Source organism: Xiphophorus hellerii, chromosome 6 (assembly GCF_003331165.1).
Source record: "Xiphophorus hellerii strain 12219 chromosome 6, Xiphophorus_hellerii-4.1, whole genome shotgun sequence".
Lineage (NCBI taxonomy): Eukaryota > Metazoa > Chordata > Actinopteri > Cyprinodontiformes > Poeciliidae > Xiphophorus > Xiphophorus hellerii.
In genome coordinates, this window is record NC_045677.1 from 9261410 (window position 1) to 9279749 (window position 18340).

The 18340-nt window shown below is 38.4% G+C and overlaps 1 protein-coding gene across 3 annotated transcripts; it reads left to right on the top strand.

Moving 5' to 3' along the window:
- Positions 1 to 597: 597 nt before the first annotated feature.
- Positions 598 to 18122, top strand: LOC116721803 (CTD small phosphatase-like protein). Of its 3 annotated transcripts, none has more exons than XM_032565778.1 (9): positions 598 to 1135; positions 1255 to 1539; positions 9000 to 9148; positions 9324 to 9356; positions 12161 to 12262; positions 13642 to 13698; positions 14030 to 14122; positions 15015 to 15200; positions 15414 to 18122. In XM_032565778.1, the coding sequence occupies exons 2-9, from the start codon at positions 1464 to 1466 to the stop codon at positions 15537 to 15539; spliced, it is 822 nt and encodes a 273-aa protein (XP_032421669.1). In that variant the 5' UTR covers positions 598 to 1135; positions 1255 to 1463; the 3' UTR covers positions 15540 to 18122. The 3 variants fall into 3 exon arrangements, with proteins under 3 accessions (XP_032421669.1, XP_032421668.1, XP_032421670.1); XM_032565777.1 differs by having other exon boundaries at positions 598 to 943; XM_032565779.1 differs by lacking the exon at positions 9324 to 9356 and having other exon boundaries at positions 598 to 943.
- The last annotated feature ends 218 nt before the right edge of the window (positions 18123 to 18340 follow it).

An 18340-nucleotide genomic window follows, 5' to 3' on the forward strand; every position in this document is an offset into this window, starting at 1 on the left:
ATCTAAGTAATAAATATGAATTCTGGAACCAGTACACCCGCTATATGTAAATGGGGGGAAAAAAGTATGGATCAAAATCAAAAGACAGAAATTTAATTAGAACCAACCACATTTAAGATGTGAATTTTGAGGGTATTTTGAGTTTAAATGAACAGCTATGTCTTGTTGGGCTTTATTAACTATTTATTACCTGTTATTGACGCTGTCCCAATGTTCCTTGGTTTCCATGATGCTGATGGTTCAGTACTGTCCTCAAACACATCGAGGTGATTTTTGAACAGTAACAGAAAGAAAACAGTAAAAAGTTAAATCTGAGCTCTGTTGTAACGCCTAGCAACGGAAGAGGATTAGGGCCACCGGAAAAAAAATAAATAAATTCTGAGTTTAAAGTCAGAACTTTAATCTCAGAATTTTTTTTTTTTTTTCGGTGGCCCTAATCCTCTTCCGTACCTAGCAAGTGTTTTAGCATCCTAAATGCATTTCACTGATTTAAACACTAGATGGCGCCCCAGGTTTTTCAGAAGTCCTTAAACGTTGACAAAACACTCACCAAACGTTACGGGAAATAGCTAAACTAGATGCTCGATGTGTAAGTAATGTTGGATAGTTTTTGCAGCTGAAGTAGATTGTATTTGAGTTTATTTTATTAAATGCATGTCATTCGGATTTCGTAATTTGTTGCGTTCGATAGTGCAGGAGGGGAGAGCAGCGTCCAGCCAGCTGCACGGATTGAGCAACGTAGTGCGGTGAGTTTGAGCCGCCCGCCCGCCTGCTGGAGAGAATCCATCACGGAGACAAACCGCCCCCTCCCACTCCAACGCCCCCGCTTCAGATGGAACTCAAAATACATAAAGCCTCCATGTTGCACAGGGAATGTCGGGCCACCAGATGTGAAACGCTGCTTAAAAAGTGCATGTCTCCCTTTTAAGACGCCGAGCCACTTGTGAGTAATTCATGCTTGTTTTTTTTGTTGTTGTTGTATTTTTTATTTTTTTGGACGGGCAGCAATTCCCCAGAAGGAGCTTCGGAGTGTTTTCAGCGCTGTTCCAGACAGGGACGGCCTCTCATTGGATATTCGGAGCTAACTGGCTAACCCCAAAGCTGCTTTCCGACTTTACTTAGTTTGTAGTTTAAGGTCGATTTTTAGTTTTCTTGTTTTTCTTATTCTTTTTTTTTTGACAGAGACATTGCCGAAGCGGCTCATAAGCACTAACTCGAAACGATTTAATTTTTATTTTTTATTTTTTCGGACAGCCATAGATGACAGCCTCCGAACAGCACCGTGCTAGCTGGCTGGCTCCCACCGCTGCCACAACGCTTCGCCTCAGACGGTTTCCTGGCTTTGTGGCCAAGCTGCTCGCCCTCGGCGTCAACTGCTAGCTTAGTGGAGCTAGCAGACGAAGCAAGCGCGTTACCACGAATAACATTGTTGCAAGACGAACCGAGAATAAACACCCGCCTCAATGGACCACATGTCCATAATAACTCAAGTTTCCAACCCGAAGGAGGAGGAAATAATCTCTTTTAACCAAGAAAAAGGTAAGGAGAACTCATCTCAGGGTAGTAATGCTAGGTGGCTAACTACTTTTATTTGCGCTTGCTGGTTGTTTTGGAGTCACCGACCTCTGACAGTCCGATCAAAACAGCTGCACTGCAATTATAATGCTTGCAACAAGTTAAGTTAGCCATCCTTAGGGAAGTTAGCTTAGCGTTACTTTTGAGTGCTTGCTTGGATAGTATGAGCGCTCAGGTGTGCTTTTTGCACTTTAAAAGTTGGTGAAAATTTTAATAGCGATCCGCGTTAAATTGAACACTGCGCTTTCTCGGTGTAATACAACACACGCTGTGTAGCAGTGATAGATTAATAAGCAGCTTATCTAAGTGCATCAGGCTACTTTTAAAAAAAAAAAAAAAAATTGGACCACATTATCTGAGAGCGGACCTGTAATGTAAATGAGGGAAGGCGATTCTTGGAAGTTACTACAGGAGAGTCAGCTGGCGCTGCGTCCTGGTGACGATAAGCCTGGAGTTTGTTTTTAGCATGGTACCTGAAATTAGAGATGCACCGATCAATCAGCGAGAGGTCGGAATTGGCCGATTTTTACCCGTCTGTGATTTGAACATCAAATACAGAAAATTCTGTTTTGTTTTTTTTTTCTTTTCATATTTGTTTTATTTGCTGAATAGATTGAAACTTAAAAACAGTTTCAGTTTGCATGAATGTCACCCGACAGCACCTGCTTTGTAGCACCTCTGTGAATTGAATTTGATAAAGGAGGCGGCATGGTGAATTGTTTATTAAATTCTTTTTTTTTTTCTTGCATTACAAACTGTGTTGCAGCCCTTAGGAAAACTGTCAACTAAGTCCGGCTGGCCTTTGCGATCAATAAATGAAATGCTAAAGATCAAGAATGACGGAGGAGAAGGGGAAGACATTAGGACGTTTTGCAAAACCCAATAAAATGTCAATATTTTGCAACCACAGGAGGATCTCAGTTAATAGCTCAGTTAATTGCGCAATTAGGAAGGTAATTACCCTCCCAATTACCCTTTATATGGGAGAGTAATTGTTTCATTTAAAGACATAAACCCTCAGTTTTTACAAATGCTTGTCATACAACTTTGAACACCTTTAATACTTTTCTCAGGATGGAAAAAAAAAAAAAACAGAAATCCAAGCTCTTACTAAATATTTATTAAATGTGTATGCTAGTGGGAAATGGAGACCGGCCTACAAAAACTGACTTAAAATTAGAAAATTTGAGTCTGGATGAATATAGAAATGTTGTATGAACTCTGAAGTTGAATATCTTTGGCTTTAAAGCATGGCTCTTAATTATAAGAGTTATAATTATATTATAATTATCTAATCCTCACATGCAACATTCTTCAAATGTACTCCTGTGCACTAAGAAGTCTTATTACCAGTAATTTTGTCAGGACTATCCCATCATCCAGTGAACTGTACAGCCATCTAACTCGGCCCTTTCATACTTTATGCAAAGCAAATGTGTTATTTTTAGTCCGTGCCGCCCAACAATGATCCTCACTGATGCTCTTAATATACGTACTCTGCTCTGACCGGGGTGTCACCCAGGTTTGCGAGGTGCGGGTCAGTCGCTCATGTTACCATGTTGCTTATCAGATCGTTAGTAATGTGAGAACTGAAGTTATTTGGAGCACAACAGCGTATTTTCCTCGCAGGGTGCAGATACATGGTGCGGTAACCGAGATGGAGTCTCTGTGACCGAGACTTGTGTGGGCATCATCAGAGATGATGATGGGAGGTATGTGGGACTTTAAGGAGATTAACATTGCAGGTGGGATTTAGCTTAGCCTTAGACAATATCACTGTATCTCACTTTATGATGCAGTGATAAGCAGCCTTGCAACTTGAGGTTACTGCTCAGCTTAAGATGCAGTAATTTTACCAATATATGAAGTAGTGATTTCAAAGACAATATTCTGAGATTTTGGTATTTTCCATGGAAATTTTATTAAACTTTAAAGTTTATTCGACAATAAACATAAAATATTTTTGAAAGTTTTTGTTTTCTTCTTAAGGTGCTAAGCAGTTAAATGTTTTACAGAAGTTGTTTTCCTCTCTGACAGTTTGAAATAATGTTTTTTTAACTTCTTGCTGTCAGATCAAACCAAAGAGAAAAAGAAAATCTTGGTAAAAATATTCTTTTAGAAATGTGCTTAATTATAAAATCTGATTACTATTTGTTTTCTAAATATGTGGTTTTGTACTGCCCATATGTTTATCAATTTGTTTTATTTTTTCTATAATCTGTTACTGAAAGTCTGCTGTAAAGAAATGTGGTTGAAAGTTTATTGACCAGCTAAATATCATCCAGGTATTTTGGTTTGATCAGGTGTCATTATCTGTCCTCTTATATTTTTATATAAATATATATTATATAAACGGTCAGATGGTGGAAATACAGGAGCCATGGCAGTACACACAGACGCTTTAAATTCACACTGGTTCATTGCAACGCTGTTTGAAAATAGCACTCAGCTAAGAGTCTGTAAAGCAGGAGAGAGTTGAGCCTTGACACAACGTAAAGCAATTCCTGCCTATTCCTTTAGTCAGCGAGTCTTTCGGTCATCTCTCCCTGGAAATAGGTTAATAAATTATCAGGTTTTGTTTTGTTTGCTCTTTATGTTCTGCAAAAGCCAGTTTGGAGGGCTATAATAATTTTGATGTAAACAACAAGAAAGATTTTACAGTTGTTATTTTAATAGGACTATCACAATATACAGGAGATTTGTTTATCCAATGAGCTGCTTGATTGCTGCTTTTATGAATGTAAATGGTGGTCTTCCATTGTTTGAACTGGTACAAAAACTAACCAGGGTTCTTAATAACCTGACATGTGTGACCTGTGTACACCTAACCTACTGAATAGTAGTAAAATCAGGGAGAAATTGGGTTTTTTTCTATTTTTTTTTTCTTTTTTGCCTCGCAGGAATATTGACCTAAATTTCATGTGAGTAATAGGAATCGGAGATTTATCTTTATTGTGGAAAAGAAAAATTGTAAAAGGTATTTCAGGGTTTCCCTCTGTGTATTACAAGCCTGGCGGGCCACCAGGCTTTACTTGTGCCCCCACCTGGCTAAACATTGCTTCTTTTTTTTTAATGTCTTTTTAAAATGTTTGCATTTTTTTAAGACTTTATAGTTGGTGTTCAGGTATTGATCTTCAATACCTCATAATTATCAAGTGATATTTTCAAATTTCCTGTCAACTTTAAACATTTTTAAACTCAAAAACACAACGGGCGGCTGGATAATTGACTGCCTTAGCGCCCAACCACCAGGCTGAGCAAGTTTTCTTGGGGAAACCTTGTATTTAGATTCATCATGACAATAGTAAGTTCCAATTAATAACATTTTTAAAAGCCCCCAAAACTACCTGAACTATTGTTTTACTATTTCCTCCACTTTTGTTTCAAGGAGAGAATCAATAAATGTGAAAATCTGATCAAATACAGCGTAATTTAGTAATAAAAGTCACTTTTTTCAACTGTCCTGAAGAAGTCTGTTTTAAATTTTTTGAACAGTTTTTGTGTATTTTTTGACAGCAGTGAGATGCCAGCCATGAAGTTAGTTGCCTGAAAAGACTGCGAAGAAGTTGTAAAAACCTTTTTACTGTCACTGCTTATCGCAATAAATTCTGCAAAATATGGGGATTAAATTTTTACGTTCATATCGCCTACCGTTGGTGAGTGGGGGTCTGATGGCTCTGTGACTAGAACAAAGTCACTACAGCATTTTTGTCATCTTTTTTTTGTTTGATTGTTTAGCTTTGTTTAGGACTTAACTTCCTGTTAAAAAATGATGACGCATACACTTGCATTGTGATCCAGTCATCCTATATGGTTCTGATGGGCTGTGGGTGAATGAACACTGGAAGGTGATTCACTGGAAGGTGACGGCTGCCTCACTGGTCTGGTTTACTTTTCAGAGTCGGAGAGCTGAGACAAAGTCCAGTGGATAAGTACAAACGGTGTTGCTGATGAGGGTATTTTTTTAGTTTGAAAGGAAGCCCAGTCTGTTTGATTACCTCGTCTTTCCAAAAGTTTATTCTGCTTTAGGTTTCACCCTTCACTGTTTCAGACTATAAAACCAATTTAAATATCATAAGCACTAAACTTGACTTCATTGTACGTTAGATTCTCAAAGTTATCAGTAATATTTCCTTCACCCTTTTTAGAAATGTGTAGTATCAGTAAGCTTAATAAGCAAGTACATCCTAGTACTGATGTTTGTCAGAAAATGAATATTTTCAGTCAAACTATAATTCTTGTCAGTAGAGTTAAAAGTTAGCAAAGTGCTGTCAGTCTGTAATTCCTAACGAACTCTTAAATTTGGGACCATTTTGTTCATTTGTGTTTCTGTGTGAAGTTACATTGGTTGAACCTGCCAGTTGTATCAGGTCATCAGGTCATCAGCGATCTGATAAGCTTTGTGTCAGACTAGCAGCGACGACGCTCCGCTCCTGAACCTCACAGGTCTTGTGGTTTAGAAATGATCCCGGCTGATGAGGCGGATTAACGCAGTTTACATATGTCTACCTTTCTAACTTCTACCACCCCAAGGATATTTACTTTTTCAAAAAGTAATCACAGTAATATGACATCTTTCTATTACAGCCAACGATCACCAGTAAGGGATTCACATGACCTCTTTTTGGAAAAGATCAGTTTAGACTAGAAGAGGCGGCTGTCTAAGTGGCTCTTTGGACCTTCCGCTGTGGCTGTCAATAACTTTGACTGGTTCCTAATTTTTAGCCAATCTTGTTAAATACAAATAATAAATGCAGGATTTTAACTGTTTTTCTTGCAATATTTGCACTGAATTTCCACAAAGGATGACAAAAAAGTACCAGTAGTATGTTTTTAGTTCTGTTTTATTATTAGGTTGGAATCTGAGCTTTAAAACAATCCCTTCCTTTATTTTTCTTTATTTTAAATCCTAAAAATAGAACTTAAACACTGTGTCTTTAATAATAATTTTTGTAAAGCGTCATGTGTCATCTACGACTCTAAATGAGTTTTATTTGGCTGTCCTAATAGCAAAATGTCTCTTTAGATTGTAAAAATTATTTAATCTTCTTTGGGGGGTTTTAAACAGTGGTACTGTTTAAAAAACTTTGATTTTTACACACTGAGGCCTGAGTTTGACTAGTGCATTAAAAAATGTGACTAAGTTAATTTATGTAGGGTTGAAACAATTTATCGTGATTAATCCATTATTGAAATAATCATTAACTAATTTAGTAATCGATTAATCGTTAACTGGTGTATACATACTCTAAAAATAGCCATTTTCTGAAAGAACAACAGTCAAAGCAGTAATTGAACCAAAGAATTACATTTTGTTTTTAAGAGGAAAAACTGTCTGTAAATTTTTTTCAACGTTTGACTGCCTTGCTAACTTCTGCTACTCCAAGAATGTTTTGACTTTTTCACAAAGTAAAGACACTTCCCTATTGCGATAGTTTAAGCTTCACCCAGTTCAGATTGCGCAATTTTTCAAATCCAATTAATCATGAGAAAAATCGATAGAATCTTCCATTAATAAAATAATTATCAATTTGTGACTTAACAAATGGGTTTATTACTTTTCCCAAAGTCCAGGTATGATTGGATAGCCTGCTTCTGCTCTTTTTTTTAAATTTTTACAATCATCATCTGAAAGTCACTTCTGAAAATAAAATGTTAGGTTTGAAGTGAGACAATAAGAGGAAAGCAATAGTTTTTCACAGCACTTTGCATCCTTGTTGAGTCTATAGTTCTGTTTTAGTGAAGGGACTTAAGCCACTGATCAGATGGCCTAAATACCCAGCATGTCTTTGCTCAAAAGGCTGTAATTAACGTCAGTCAAAGCTGTAGGAAACGACAGAGCAGACAGCATTACAAGTAACTGCGACATGCTGCTGTAATCTGCATGTGCAGGAGTATTTTATTCCTCCAAACACAGCTGTGAACAATCGCCTCAGGGAACATTACAGTGAACAGAGTGAAACATTTCTTCTTTTGGGACTGATGCGCTTCCTGTTTTATTTGTTTAAGGTCAGGAGTCCAAAGTGTCACAATATTAAGATGCCGAAAGATTTGACGTAAAGATTTTTTGCTGTGCGCTGGCGCTCTGGCTGCATTCTGCTGGGGGGGAGCTGTGGGGTTAATGGCTGGAGAGGAATGCAGCCAAGTATAGTCTCTGTGGGGTCTGAGGGCCTCCCTCTTCCTCCTCCTCCTCCTCCTCCCTCTTCTCTGCATGTTCAGGCTGCTTCCGTCACTCACCTGCCAGCTCAAACAGGAGGGGAAACTATCGTGAATTAAAAAAAAAAATTAAGGATCTTGTCCAATCAGGCGATGGACGCCACTTCTGGGGGTTGGGTTAGGAGGATTGTGCAGCTTCTGAGTCGTCCCTATTAATAAAGACTCGGCGTCTGATTTAGTCCGTGCTACGCAGTTCAGGAATGAGAGGCGATTTGCAATTGGAGTAGAGCGCGCTCTGAACTGTCGCAGCGTTTGAGTGATGTGGTCATCCAGCCAGCAGAGTTATTTTCTGATCAGTTGTTCTTCCAGAGGTCGTCTCCAAAATCAGCCCGAATGCACCTTGGTCGCACTGTTCAGGCTATTGTTTAGTTTGTTCAATGGCCTCAACGCTATTGAGCTAAGTAGTTATCTCATCAGTCTGTACTTTTGACAGGAATTATTAAATCTAAATACTTTTTAGTAGAGATGTTCCAGTCTGAGGGCCAATTTGTTAAAATTTAAATTTATTTTTCCTTAATCGTCTATGGTTTATCTGCAGGTCAAATACTGAAAAATCAGTTTTTTCTCCTTTTTTTGGTTTTATTTATGAAATATAAATACATCAACCAACAGCATGTAGTTTGATGTGTTTTGTTTTGAGTTTAATAAAAAGCAGATAAAGATTAGGGATAGGGCTGCAGGTAAGGTTTGGTTTTAGTAACTGATTTTTCTGGCGACTAATTGCATAAAGACATTTTGGGCACATTCTGCAGATTTTTCATTTGACCACTTCATCCATTTTTCATACAGTATTAGAAATGCACTAAAAGGTGCTTTCCAGTTAATCAATTAATTATTAAATCAGTCGATCATTATTTCAAAAATCGATTCATCACGATTCATTTTCTGAATCATTTTATCTTCGTTCAGGGATATATTTGGTGAATAAATGGGGAAAATCATGCAAGTCCTTTTCAGTTTGAAGTCACTCTTTGTATCAAGGCGCGTGCAGCACCTTTGACCTCTGTCATGTTTGTCCTCGGGAGAAAAATTGTAACGGGCCAGTCGGATCTCGGATACTTTCAACTGAAAACCGTTTTTGTTTAGGAAAAGCCTTATGGGTGGATCTGTAATTTCCTGCCTGCTGCCTAACTGTGATCGACATCTCTGCTAGCATTTCTACAAGTTCACCCCCTTCTCCTGTACCTGCGCCTGTTCTTTTTCGACAGCATCCCAGTCGAACAGCAGCCTGAAGAAGCAGAGGAGCCGAAGCATATTCAGCACGTTCTTCTGTTGCTTTCGCAACTACAATGTGGAGCCACCAGCCACCAACAGCACTCTGCCTCCACCTGTTGAGGAGAACGGATCGCCTCCCAAGGTAGGATAAACCCAGGCTACGTCGGACAGAGCTTACTCTGCAGGTTTATTTCATCTTTTGTGAATAGCGTCTTTGTTAGTGTTTGATTCTGTGACCTTTATCTGTTGTGTTTGTGTGTGTTCTTCTAATCCTTACCCTGGATTTTGTTTGTGTGTTATTTTCTCTTGTGTTGTAGTGTGACCAGGTCGAGGTCATCCCTGTCCCTAGTGTATGTATCATACACATTTTATTTTCCTTCCTTGCATGCAGGCCGGTGGGTTGGTGCAGCCTCCCTGTTTGGGCTCCTCACAGAGCTTTAAATCTGCTTCATTGCTTCACTTTTTATTTTCAGCTGATTATATCACAGGATGTGTGGAAGGTGTGTGATGGATGCACCTATTTCACAAAACTGTTGAGCACTTGCAAAAAAATTTTATGTCCCTCTTTAAATTAGGGCTGTAACTAATGATAATTGTATCGATTGTTTTGACGATTAATCAATTAGACGATTAATCGGATAAGCAGATGAGCACATTCTGCTTATTTCGCTTTTCTTTTTTTAATTTAACCACCTAGTCCTTTTTATACAACATTATAAGTACATTAAAATGCAAATAATAAATAAGACGATAAACATTCTGTTGCCTAAAATGCTGGAACGTAGCATTCCTTTAGTGATCGTTTGATCACTTGTAACAAAGGACGCATCTGCAGCTACGTCAACGTGTGAAAAGCTCAGCCTTTTCTGCCTGACCTGACATCAGTACAGTATAATGTTGACAATTTTTATTTGTAACCAGATCAATAATTGGATACCAAAAGTGGTTAATAGGATTTTTTTTTACAGAATTTGAACTGGGTGAAGCTAAAACTACTTGAGTCTTCACTGGAATATAATCACAGATCATTTTTTATATGTATATTTAATGCTAAATGTATATATTTTGTAGTATTGGTGTAATTGCTGTTGCTCTGAGTGTGTTGCTCTTCCACCAGTTGGCCTTCTTATGACTCTGTATACTCCATTTAATGATTAATCGATTACTAAATTAGCCGACCATTATTTCAATACTGATAAATCACGATTAGTTGATTAATCGTTTCAGCCCTGCTTTAAATGTTTGGACTTTTTTATTTTATTTACTACCTCAGATTTGTTGCAATAGTTGAACACAAAGTCGTGCACAATTGTGAAGTGGAAGAAAAATTATAAACAGTCATGAAAATTGAATGCAAATGCATGCTACATCATTGAGACTGTGGTCAGAAATGTTGTAAAGCTTGATTTATTTTTGTTTTACGTCACAATTCTGCACTAGTTTGTTGGCCTATCTCATAAAATCCTGTTAAATTATATGAATTGTAGTAGTATTGAAATATGAGTTCTTTTGCAAGACAGTTGACATGCATGAATGACACTTAGTCCACTAATAAGTTATTAACAACTGTTTCAGCAGCTCGCTTCAGAAACGTCCATTTTTATGAGCTATCCTGTCATGCCACTAATAAATTAAGTGAAAAAAATGATTCAAACACTTCATTCATTGGCTTGTGAGCTCACTTGGGGTAAAACTAATTGATCCCTTTAGTCAAAGCTCTGATCTGCTTACCTGTGACCGGCTAAATCAGATTACTCATCAGCGAGGCTCTGCTACTCTCTGCTACGCCACCGTTACGACACGGAGGCACATTTCCCGTGTAGGTTGGGTTTACTAGCATTTCCTGACAAACATATAACCCCCCACAACCTCTTATAATGGGGGGGGGGAACACAAAAGTGTCAAATAAACAACTAACAGCCTGTCGTCTCATCACAGATATTTTCGTTTTGCTCTTTCAAACAAGTGTAATCCAGCCTAGCTTAGATGTCGCTAATGATTTGTAAAGTTTGAGACGATTTCCTGCTACTAGAGTTGAAGCACGGCCAATACTAGAAGATGTGATGCAACGCGTGTGTGGCTGTTTGTATCTGCTACTTTTAGTACACAGCAACACCTTTTCCAACACGTCGGAGCTCAGTTTATACTTTCCAAACCCGCCAACGGAGACAAACTAAATTAAAGATGACCTTGCTTTCAGATTTACATCAGTAAATCTGAAATGATTTGCTTCAGATTTGCTCAAATATATTTATATGCAAGCAGTGGCCTGCCTGTCTTTACAAAGTATGCTGTTTAATAAATTAGAATATTTATTCAAATGTTAATTTATTTCAGTAACCATAAGGGGAAACGCATTATTTAAGATTAGTCACACACATCGTTTTCAGGCCTTGTTCTGTTAATTATGGTGAATTTCCTCTGACAGTTAATGAAAACACAATAATTAAGATTAGAATATTACATCTAGCCAATTAAAAAACATTCTAAATACAGAAAATTATGCTTAGTTATTTTCAAAAGGGTATTTCAATCTGACCAACAAGCCTGATTTGAACCTTTACTCTATTTAATAAAATATCACTGTAATGGTGTGATAATCCTCAGTAAAAGCATCTAACGACGGTGGAGAGGGAAAAACTCCCTTTTAACAGGAAGAAAGTAGTTTCCCTGTTAAAAGAACAAAGTTTTAAGCTCGATCTTAATAGTCAACGGGGTTTCTGCATCATGGGCTACAACTGGGAGCCTGATAACTAAAAGATCTGCCATTTTACTTCATAAACTCTGGAAAACCTGGAGTCTGAGAACAAAGATCTACGCCAGGAACATCTGGAACAATCAGATCTCTGATCCCTTTAAACAAACCTGAAAGTCTGCCCTACAGTCAGACGTTTGATTGCATCTCATCAAATACTTTGCATGTGTTTGGGAGTAGCAGGAAAATTCCCACTAACGAGGGATTGACATGTTTGTCATTTTAAAGCTTTGACCCAGTTTCATGCGTAATTCTGGAATTGGCTTAATTCAGTTTCCTTGCTGGCCGTGAAAATGTGCCTTTCTAACACAATATGTTTGGGAACTTCTGCAGGACGCCACACTTAATGCCAGGTTTCTCTCAGTAGATCTGACATCATCCGCTTCTTCCTCTCTGCAGCCGCCAGCCAAATACCTCCTACCAGAGATGAAAATATCCGACTATGGTAGAAAGTGTGTGGTGATAGACTTGGATGAAACACTCGTGCACAGCTCCTTTAAGGTAAGTAGGGACTGAAGTTCTCGTTCTGCTCGTTTGTCACCAGTAAATGTGTCTGTTCTTTCTGCTTAGCAGTATTTGTTTTAAATAGGAGTGCACCAATAAATTGCCACAATTTCGTTTAATTTCGGGAGATTGGTTTTCAGCAAATACTTTTTTGTCCACCAATTTTACCTGCCTCCACAAAGGTTTGATAGTCCGCTACTAGCTGCGTGTTCATATAATTGTGCAATTTCTAAACTAAATTTGCTTAATGGAAGCACCAATTTCAGATAAATTTACATTTCTCAAAAAAAATAAAAATAAAAAATGTTGGCGCTGGGATGAGGTGGTATTTTTTGGCCATATCAATATTGGTTTGTTTTGCAAAACTGCAATGGAAAAACTTTATTTGCATGAAGTAAAATAAATAGTCATCCTACTGTTGCCAACTTAGAGACTTAGCTGCTATATGTAGCAACTTAATCAGGCAAAAAAAAAAAAAAAAACAAGAAGAAATTGGTATGTGGCGGAATCGGCAGGTCAAAATTGGTCGTCTTCCTTTGTGCCATTAATAAAAAGTTCTGGCAAAAATTAACTGCTTAGTAAAGTTTTGTTTATTCCAGGGTGTCTGCATCCTTAAAAAAATCTTAAATTCATCATAAAAATATATACATTGAACTTAAATATGTTGATCACAGGTTTTAAGTCCTGTCATGGCAGCACTATTCAACCTTGGATGTTCTATGTAGTTTTTTTTTTTTGCAGAACTTTTCTGTCAACCAAACGTTTGGGATCTCATTCTCACATCTTCATTTTGTTCTGTGACATGAGACGGTTGAAGCTACTGCTAACTAGCTAGCTGGTTTTTCTTTTTTTTTTTAACTCTATAATGTGGGAATATAAATTTATCGCCAGTTGACTGGACGACGGTTGTCTTCGCCACTGACTCACCTCTGTTGCTAACCAATGTGATGTTATGTGGATTTTGTGCAAAAAAAAAAGCTTGTCAAAATATTTCCTTTTTTTTGGGTAAATTTCTGTCATGATACTGGTCTTAAATCTCATTCATAATAGTCTTTAAAACGTCTTAAAACACCTGCAGAAACCTTGTCAGGCTCTACACCTCTAGTTCTGTGTTTGTTATAATTGTGGCATTATCTGCGAGTAACTCTGCTCCCATTTGATCGTTTTACCAGCAGGTCTTCCTCCCGCCGTCTAGTTAGTCCTAAAATAGCTGCTTCATTGTCTCGGCTGCTGGATTACCAGGCAGGTTAAAGAGAGAAGAGCAACTCGTCAGTCAAACCATCTGCTAGGACCTTTTGTCCAAAACTGCTGCAAGCAGGACCTCTGCTGTTCGGTTGCGGTACTGTGATCCTCATGCTTTCTGTTTGTGTCTGCAGCCCATCAGTAACGCTGATTTTATTGTACCGGTGGAGATCGATGGTACCGTTCATCAGGTATTGTACACAACCAAAAACATTTCTTGTGACGCAGACGAGTGACTCTTAGAAGAGCTGGGGGATTGGTGGGGAGTTTCTGTTTGTTTCCTGTGTGAAGACCCTGGAGAGACTGACTGGTATCCAGTTCAAGTAATCCAGGATAGGCTGTGTGTATCCTGGTTGGCCTATTCATGATTACTTGCACTGGGTGTCGGCCAATGGGCGGAGAGCGAGGGACGTGGGAAGTACTAATGCTAACATCGATGCTGCAGCTGAACTACGTGAAAATGTCAGATGGTGGAAATGAAAGAGTTGGGTTTTTAATGGGATGTCTTTGGTTCTGGTTCAGGTGTATGTGCTGAAAAGGCCCCATGTGGACGAGTTCCTCCAGAAGATGGGAGAGTTGTTTGAATGTGTGCTCTTCACAGCCAGTCTCGCTAAGGTTTGGGGGATTTATTATTATTATTATTTTTATTTTTCTGTTTTGTCTACTAACTAGTGACACTTCATTTTGTTATTGTGCTCTTTTGGTCTTCTCATATTGTTTGATTTGTTGTCGTCCTTTTTTTTTTTTTTTCTTTTATGTATCTTTTCCAATAATAAATCGGTAAGTTTTCTTACGAGATAATCAAGTAACCTGCCTGTAATTATTAGGGATGCACTGATCCACTTTTTCACTCCAGATAACAATATCTGAGCTGCATTGACTTAAAACGTTTATTAAAAGGAAAAGACACATAAATGTGCTAAATAACAAATTGAATTGATAACTGCACAAGTACTTCAAGCTTGGTCAAACATGTAAAAACAACTTTAATTGGTTCAGTCAGTGTAATTAGGAGTAGAATAGCCAATGTAAAATAAATAAAGAAAATTAAATAAACTGCAACAAACCTTCTTTTTCCAAATTGTTCAGAAAGTGAAATTAGTTATTCTAAAGTGAATGTTAAATGAATTATAAAGCATAGAATTAGACTGAATAGATCAGCCCTTATAGATCGTAGACATTGTCACCGATACAGATATTAATATCGGATTGGTGCATCTGTAGTAATTATTGCTTTAAGAGCCATTTTACATGCTGAGTAAAAGGCTAGGAACAACAGCGCTTTTTGTGAGCTAGACTAGCATTTGCTGACATCTTCCTTGTTTAATATTTAATCGAGGATACCATGCTTTTTCTTTTGAAACAATAGTTTTGCATTTAGTTGTTCTGCTTAGAACTGTGGCTTGAAACATTTCTCTGTGCTCTACATTAAAATAAAAAGAAAACGTGTGTATTCATGTTCGCCAACGTGACGCGTTTGTGTGTGTGTGTGTGTTTGTTTGGACAGTACGCGGACCCTGTGGCCGACCTGCTGGACCAGTGGGGCGTTTTTCGAGCGCGGCTCTTCAGAGAGTCTTGCGTGTTTCACAGAGGGAACTACGTCAAAGACCTCAGTCGGCTGGGGCGGGAGCTCAACAACGTTATTATTGTCGACAATTCGCCCGCCTCCTATATTTTCCATCCAGAAAATGCTGTAAGTTCTTGTTTATCATCTGTTTCTACTTGGGTTTTACATTACAATAACAAAATTCAATGTTTTCCATATTTATTTTGATAGCAGCTGTAGTCCACCTCTGTGTAATCTAAATATAAATCCAACTATTCTGCAAAGTTCTGAGGGTTATTAGAATACGTCCTTTGAATCGTACGTCAAGCTGAGTGTTGACGTCGCTCCTTGTCCGCCCAGGTCCCAGTTCAGTCCTGGTTCGACGACATGAATGACACAGAACTCCTGGACCTGCTGCCTTTTTTCGAGGGACTCAGCAAAGAAGACGAGGTTTACGGAGTCCTGCAGAACTTCCGGAGCAGGTAGCAGGACACGCCGGCCTCCTCTTCCTCCTTCTCTCCATCGGTCGCTCTCTGTCCCTTGCTCCAGCCCGTCGTCGTCTCCGGCCCCTGGACGACGACTCTACGGCAACGCGTCACTGTGGAAACCCTCTCTCTCTCTCTCTCTGTCTCTCCTCCTGGTGACTGGCTGCCTTCCGAGTGCCATCAGAAAAACGAACTTTAAAACCTTTATTACCCCAGGACCACTGTGTCTCTCAGAAAGCGGACAGAGCGGAGGACAAAATACTAAGAGGAACGAACTCTAGTCTTTATTTTCAAATCGGCAGACTTTTACTATTCAGTAAAGTGCTCATTTTTAAAACCAAAAGACAAAAAAATATCAACTTTCCATCTTTAGACTCTTTTTGTGGTATCACACAAAAGCCTGGAAACTATTTTGTCCTCATATTGTTGCTATGCAGGCAGTTTCTGGTAGTAGAAAGGACTGAGACTCTTTTCTTACAGAATGAAGTGCCTTATGTGAATGTCGTTTATATGGGGAGTCGTTTTCTACATGGCAGAATATGCTTTAAAGTGGACACAAAAGTATCTATCTAAGGTTGTACTTTGCGTTTTGTTTTTTTTTTTATCATCACCCGCTGGGTATTTGTCTTGTAGTACTTTTTTTTTTTCGGTATGCTTGTGCCATTATATAGATGTGACTTTGTTTCTTTCAACTTCTATTGTTATTTGTAGAGCTAGTTTTTAGGAGAACGCTTGCAGTTGAGAACATCAACCCCTCACCTGCAAGCTGTGTTGTTGTTGGTTTTTTTTTTGATCATTTGATCTGAAAGCTCAGATAAAACTGTGCCATTCGTTCATTTCTCACTCATAATCCCATATTGCATTTTATTATTTGCCAAAATGAGGAAATGCGTTTCAACACGCTTCATATCTTTGCCAGAATTTGAGTAGACCATTATAGTTTATTTTTTGTGTGTTGAGATGATCTGTCATGTTTATCGGATAATTAGCTCTTTTATGTGTGCTTTTTTAATTTTTTTATTTTTGAAAGAGTCTGGAGGTTGTTGCAGCAAAATGGTCCAAGTGCCATGTTTTTTTTTTTTATTGTTTGTTTTTTTGTCAGACTCAAGGATATTTAGGAAGAGTTTGTTGCTAAAAATCACACCTTCATCCTGATTTACGTGCGGTCGTGGCCTGGCCTTATCCAGCCCTGGTGTAAAAACCAGCGAAGACCATATTTGATGTTTATCTTCCCAGACTTTTTCTTTTTAAAGAGGGAAAAAAAAGACTCTTCTTCACCTCAGTGCCTATGTTTGAGAGGAGCCCAGCAAAACCGAATGCTGCAACATTAGCTACCATGGCAATAACCTTTTTTTCTTTTTCTTCCTTGTTTTCTTGTTTCCTGTCTCAGTATGTTTGTCGTTTCTAAGAGCACTTGACAAATCTCGGTAGTGGAGGTTTGAATGCGACACGCGATTTAATGAAAGACAGCCTTTTTTAAAAAATCAGATTTTAAAGTGCTGGAACAGTTTTTAATGTTGCACGGGTGATTCCAGTGAACAGGTCGACTACATCGCCATGTTTACCAGCTTTCATCGAGGCAGACTGTGAAAAGGATGCCACAGCGAGGGGAGGGGGCCCTCAGTCCTGGTCCAGGTTGAAATGACAAGACTACCAGGGCAATGAAACTGGAAAAAGAGGGACTGTGAAGAACCTAAAATCTTTTGGCATTGACGCCTTACTGCCTACGGAGACACAAAAGCAATTCTTCCTCCTCGATTCCAATGTTACATTTTACAAGGTTGCTGTTGCGTCTGTGGTGTTTTTAATTCGGAGTTTTGAAGCCGAGCTGCACATGTAGATCACGTGCGACTCAGCCGAAGCCGTTTGGGCTCTGATGCTGGGATTCATTAATGGGTATTTTATGAGATGGCTACACTACTTCATAATTTCCTCGGGGGGTGGGGGGGTTGTTTTGTTTTTTTTTCGAAATTTTCAAGGTCGCTGCTCTTTCAGGAAAAGGGAAAACTTGATCATCTGATCTCTGTGTTTTTGCATTTGTCTGTAGTGAGTGTTCAGGTCATTATGGTTTCAGTGCAATGCTTTTTTTTTTCCAAGTATATGAAGCATTGCTTCTACTCTTCTCCGCCTCTCACTGATTTATTTATCTGAAAATGTTTCATTGTAATATTTTTCTACCTACATCTCATCAGTATTTCTTATAAAAATAGCATGTAATCCATCTTTTTTTCAGTTATTTGTTCTTTTCTCTCTCTTTCAGACCTTTTGTGTCCCTTTCTTTTGCCTTTTGGTAAGAGCCCTAACTTGACCCTCGTATCAGGGGACGAGTTTGTGTGTCCGTTGGTTTCCGTTGTTTTTTTCACCATGTATCATTTTCACTTATAATCACATTGATCAGTTTGTATTAACACCAAAGTTTGAAAACACTTGAGTTTAATCCACAGTGGTTTTTATTTGGATCAGGTTCTTCACTTTTTTTTTTACACGCTGGATTTTGTTCACTTGAGTTTTGGCAGCGTTTGTCATTCTGAGCATTTGTTTTTTTTTTTTCTTTCCTTAATAAAGTCTTCATTGGAACTATAAATTTCTCATGTCTGGGTTTTTTTAAGCATACCAAGCTCTGAAAAAGTATTTGCCACTTCTTATATTACACTATGTTAACCGCACTGCTGACTGAATAAATCAGGGTCGGTCCAAACCTTTTTGGGACCCTAAGCGGATTTTCTTTTGGGGCCCCCCCCCACACCAACCAGTCATACCTGATGCTTCATTATTTCTAAGTTACTCTGTGTGTAACATCGC

Bases quoted from the DNA above. Each gene is read 5' to 3' on its own strand.
- LOC116721803 (XM_032565778.1), top strand. From the start codon at position 1,464: ATGGACCACATGTCCATAATAACTCAAGTTTCCAACCCGAAGGAGGAG. The intron at 14,123-15,014 runs GTTTGGGGGATT...TTGTTTGGACAG, and splicing joins TCACAGCCAGTCTCGCTAAG to TACGCGGACCCTGTGGCCGA. The intron at 15,201-15,413 runs GTAAGTTCTTGT...TTGTCCGCCCAG, and splicing joins TTTTCCATCCAGAAAATGCT to GTCCCAGTTCAGTCCTGGTT.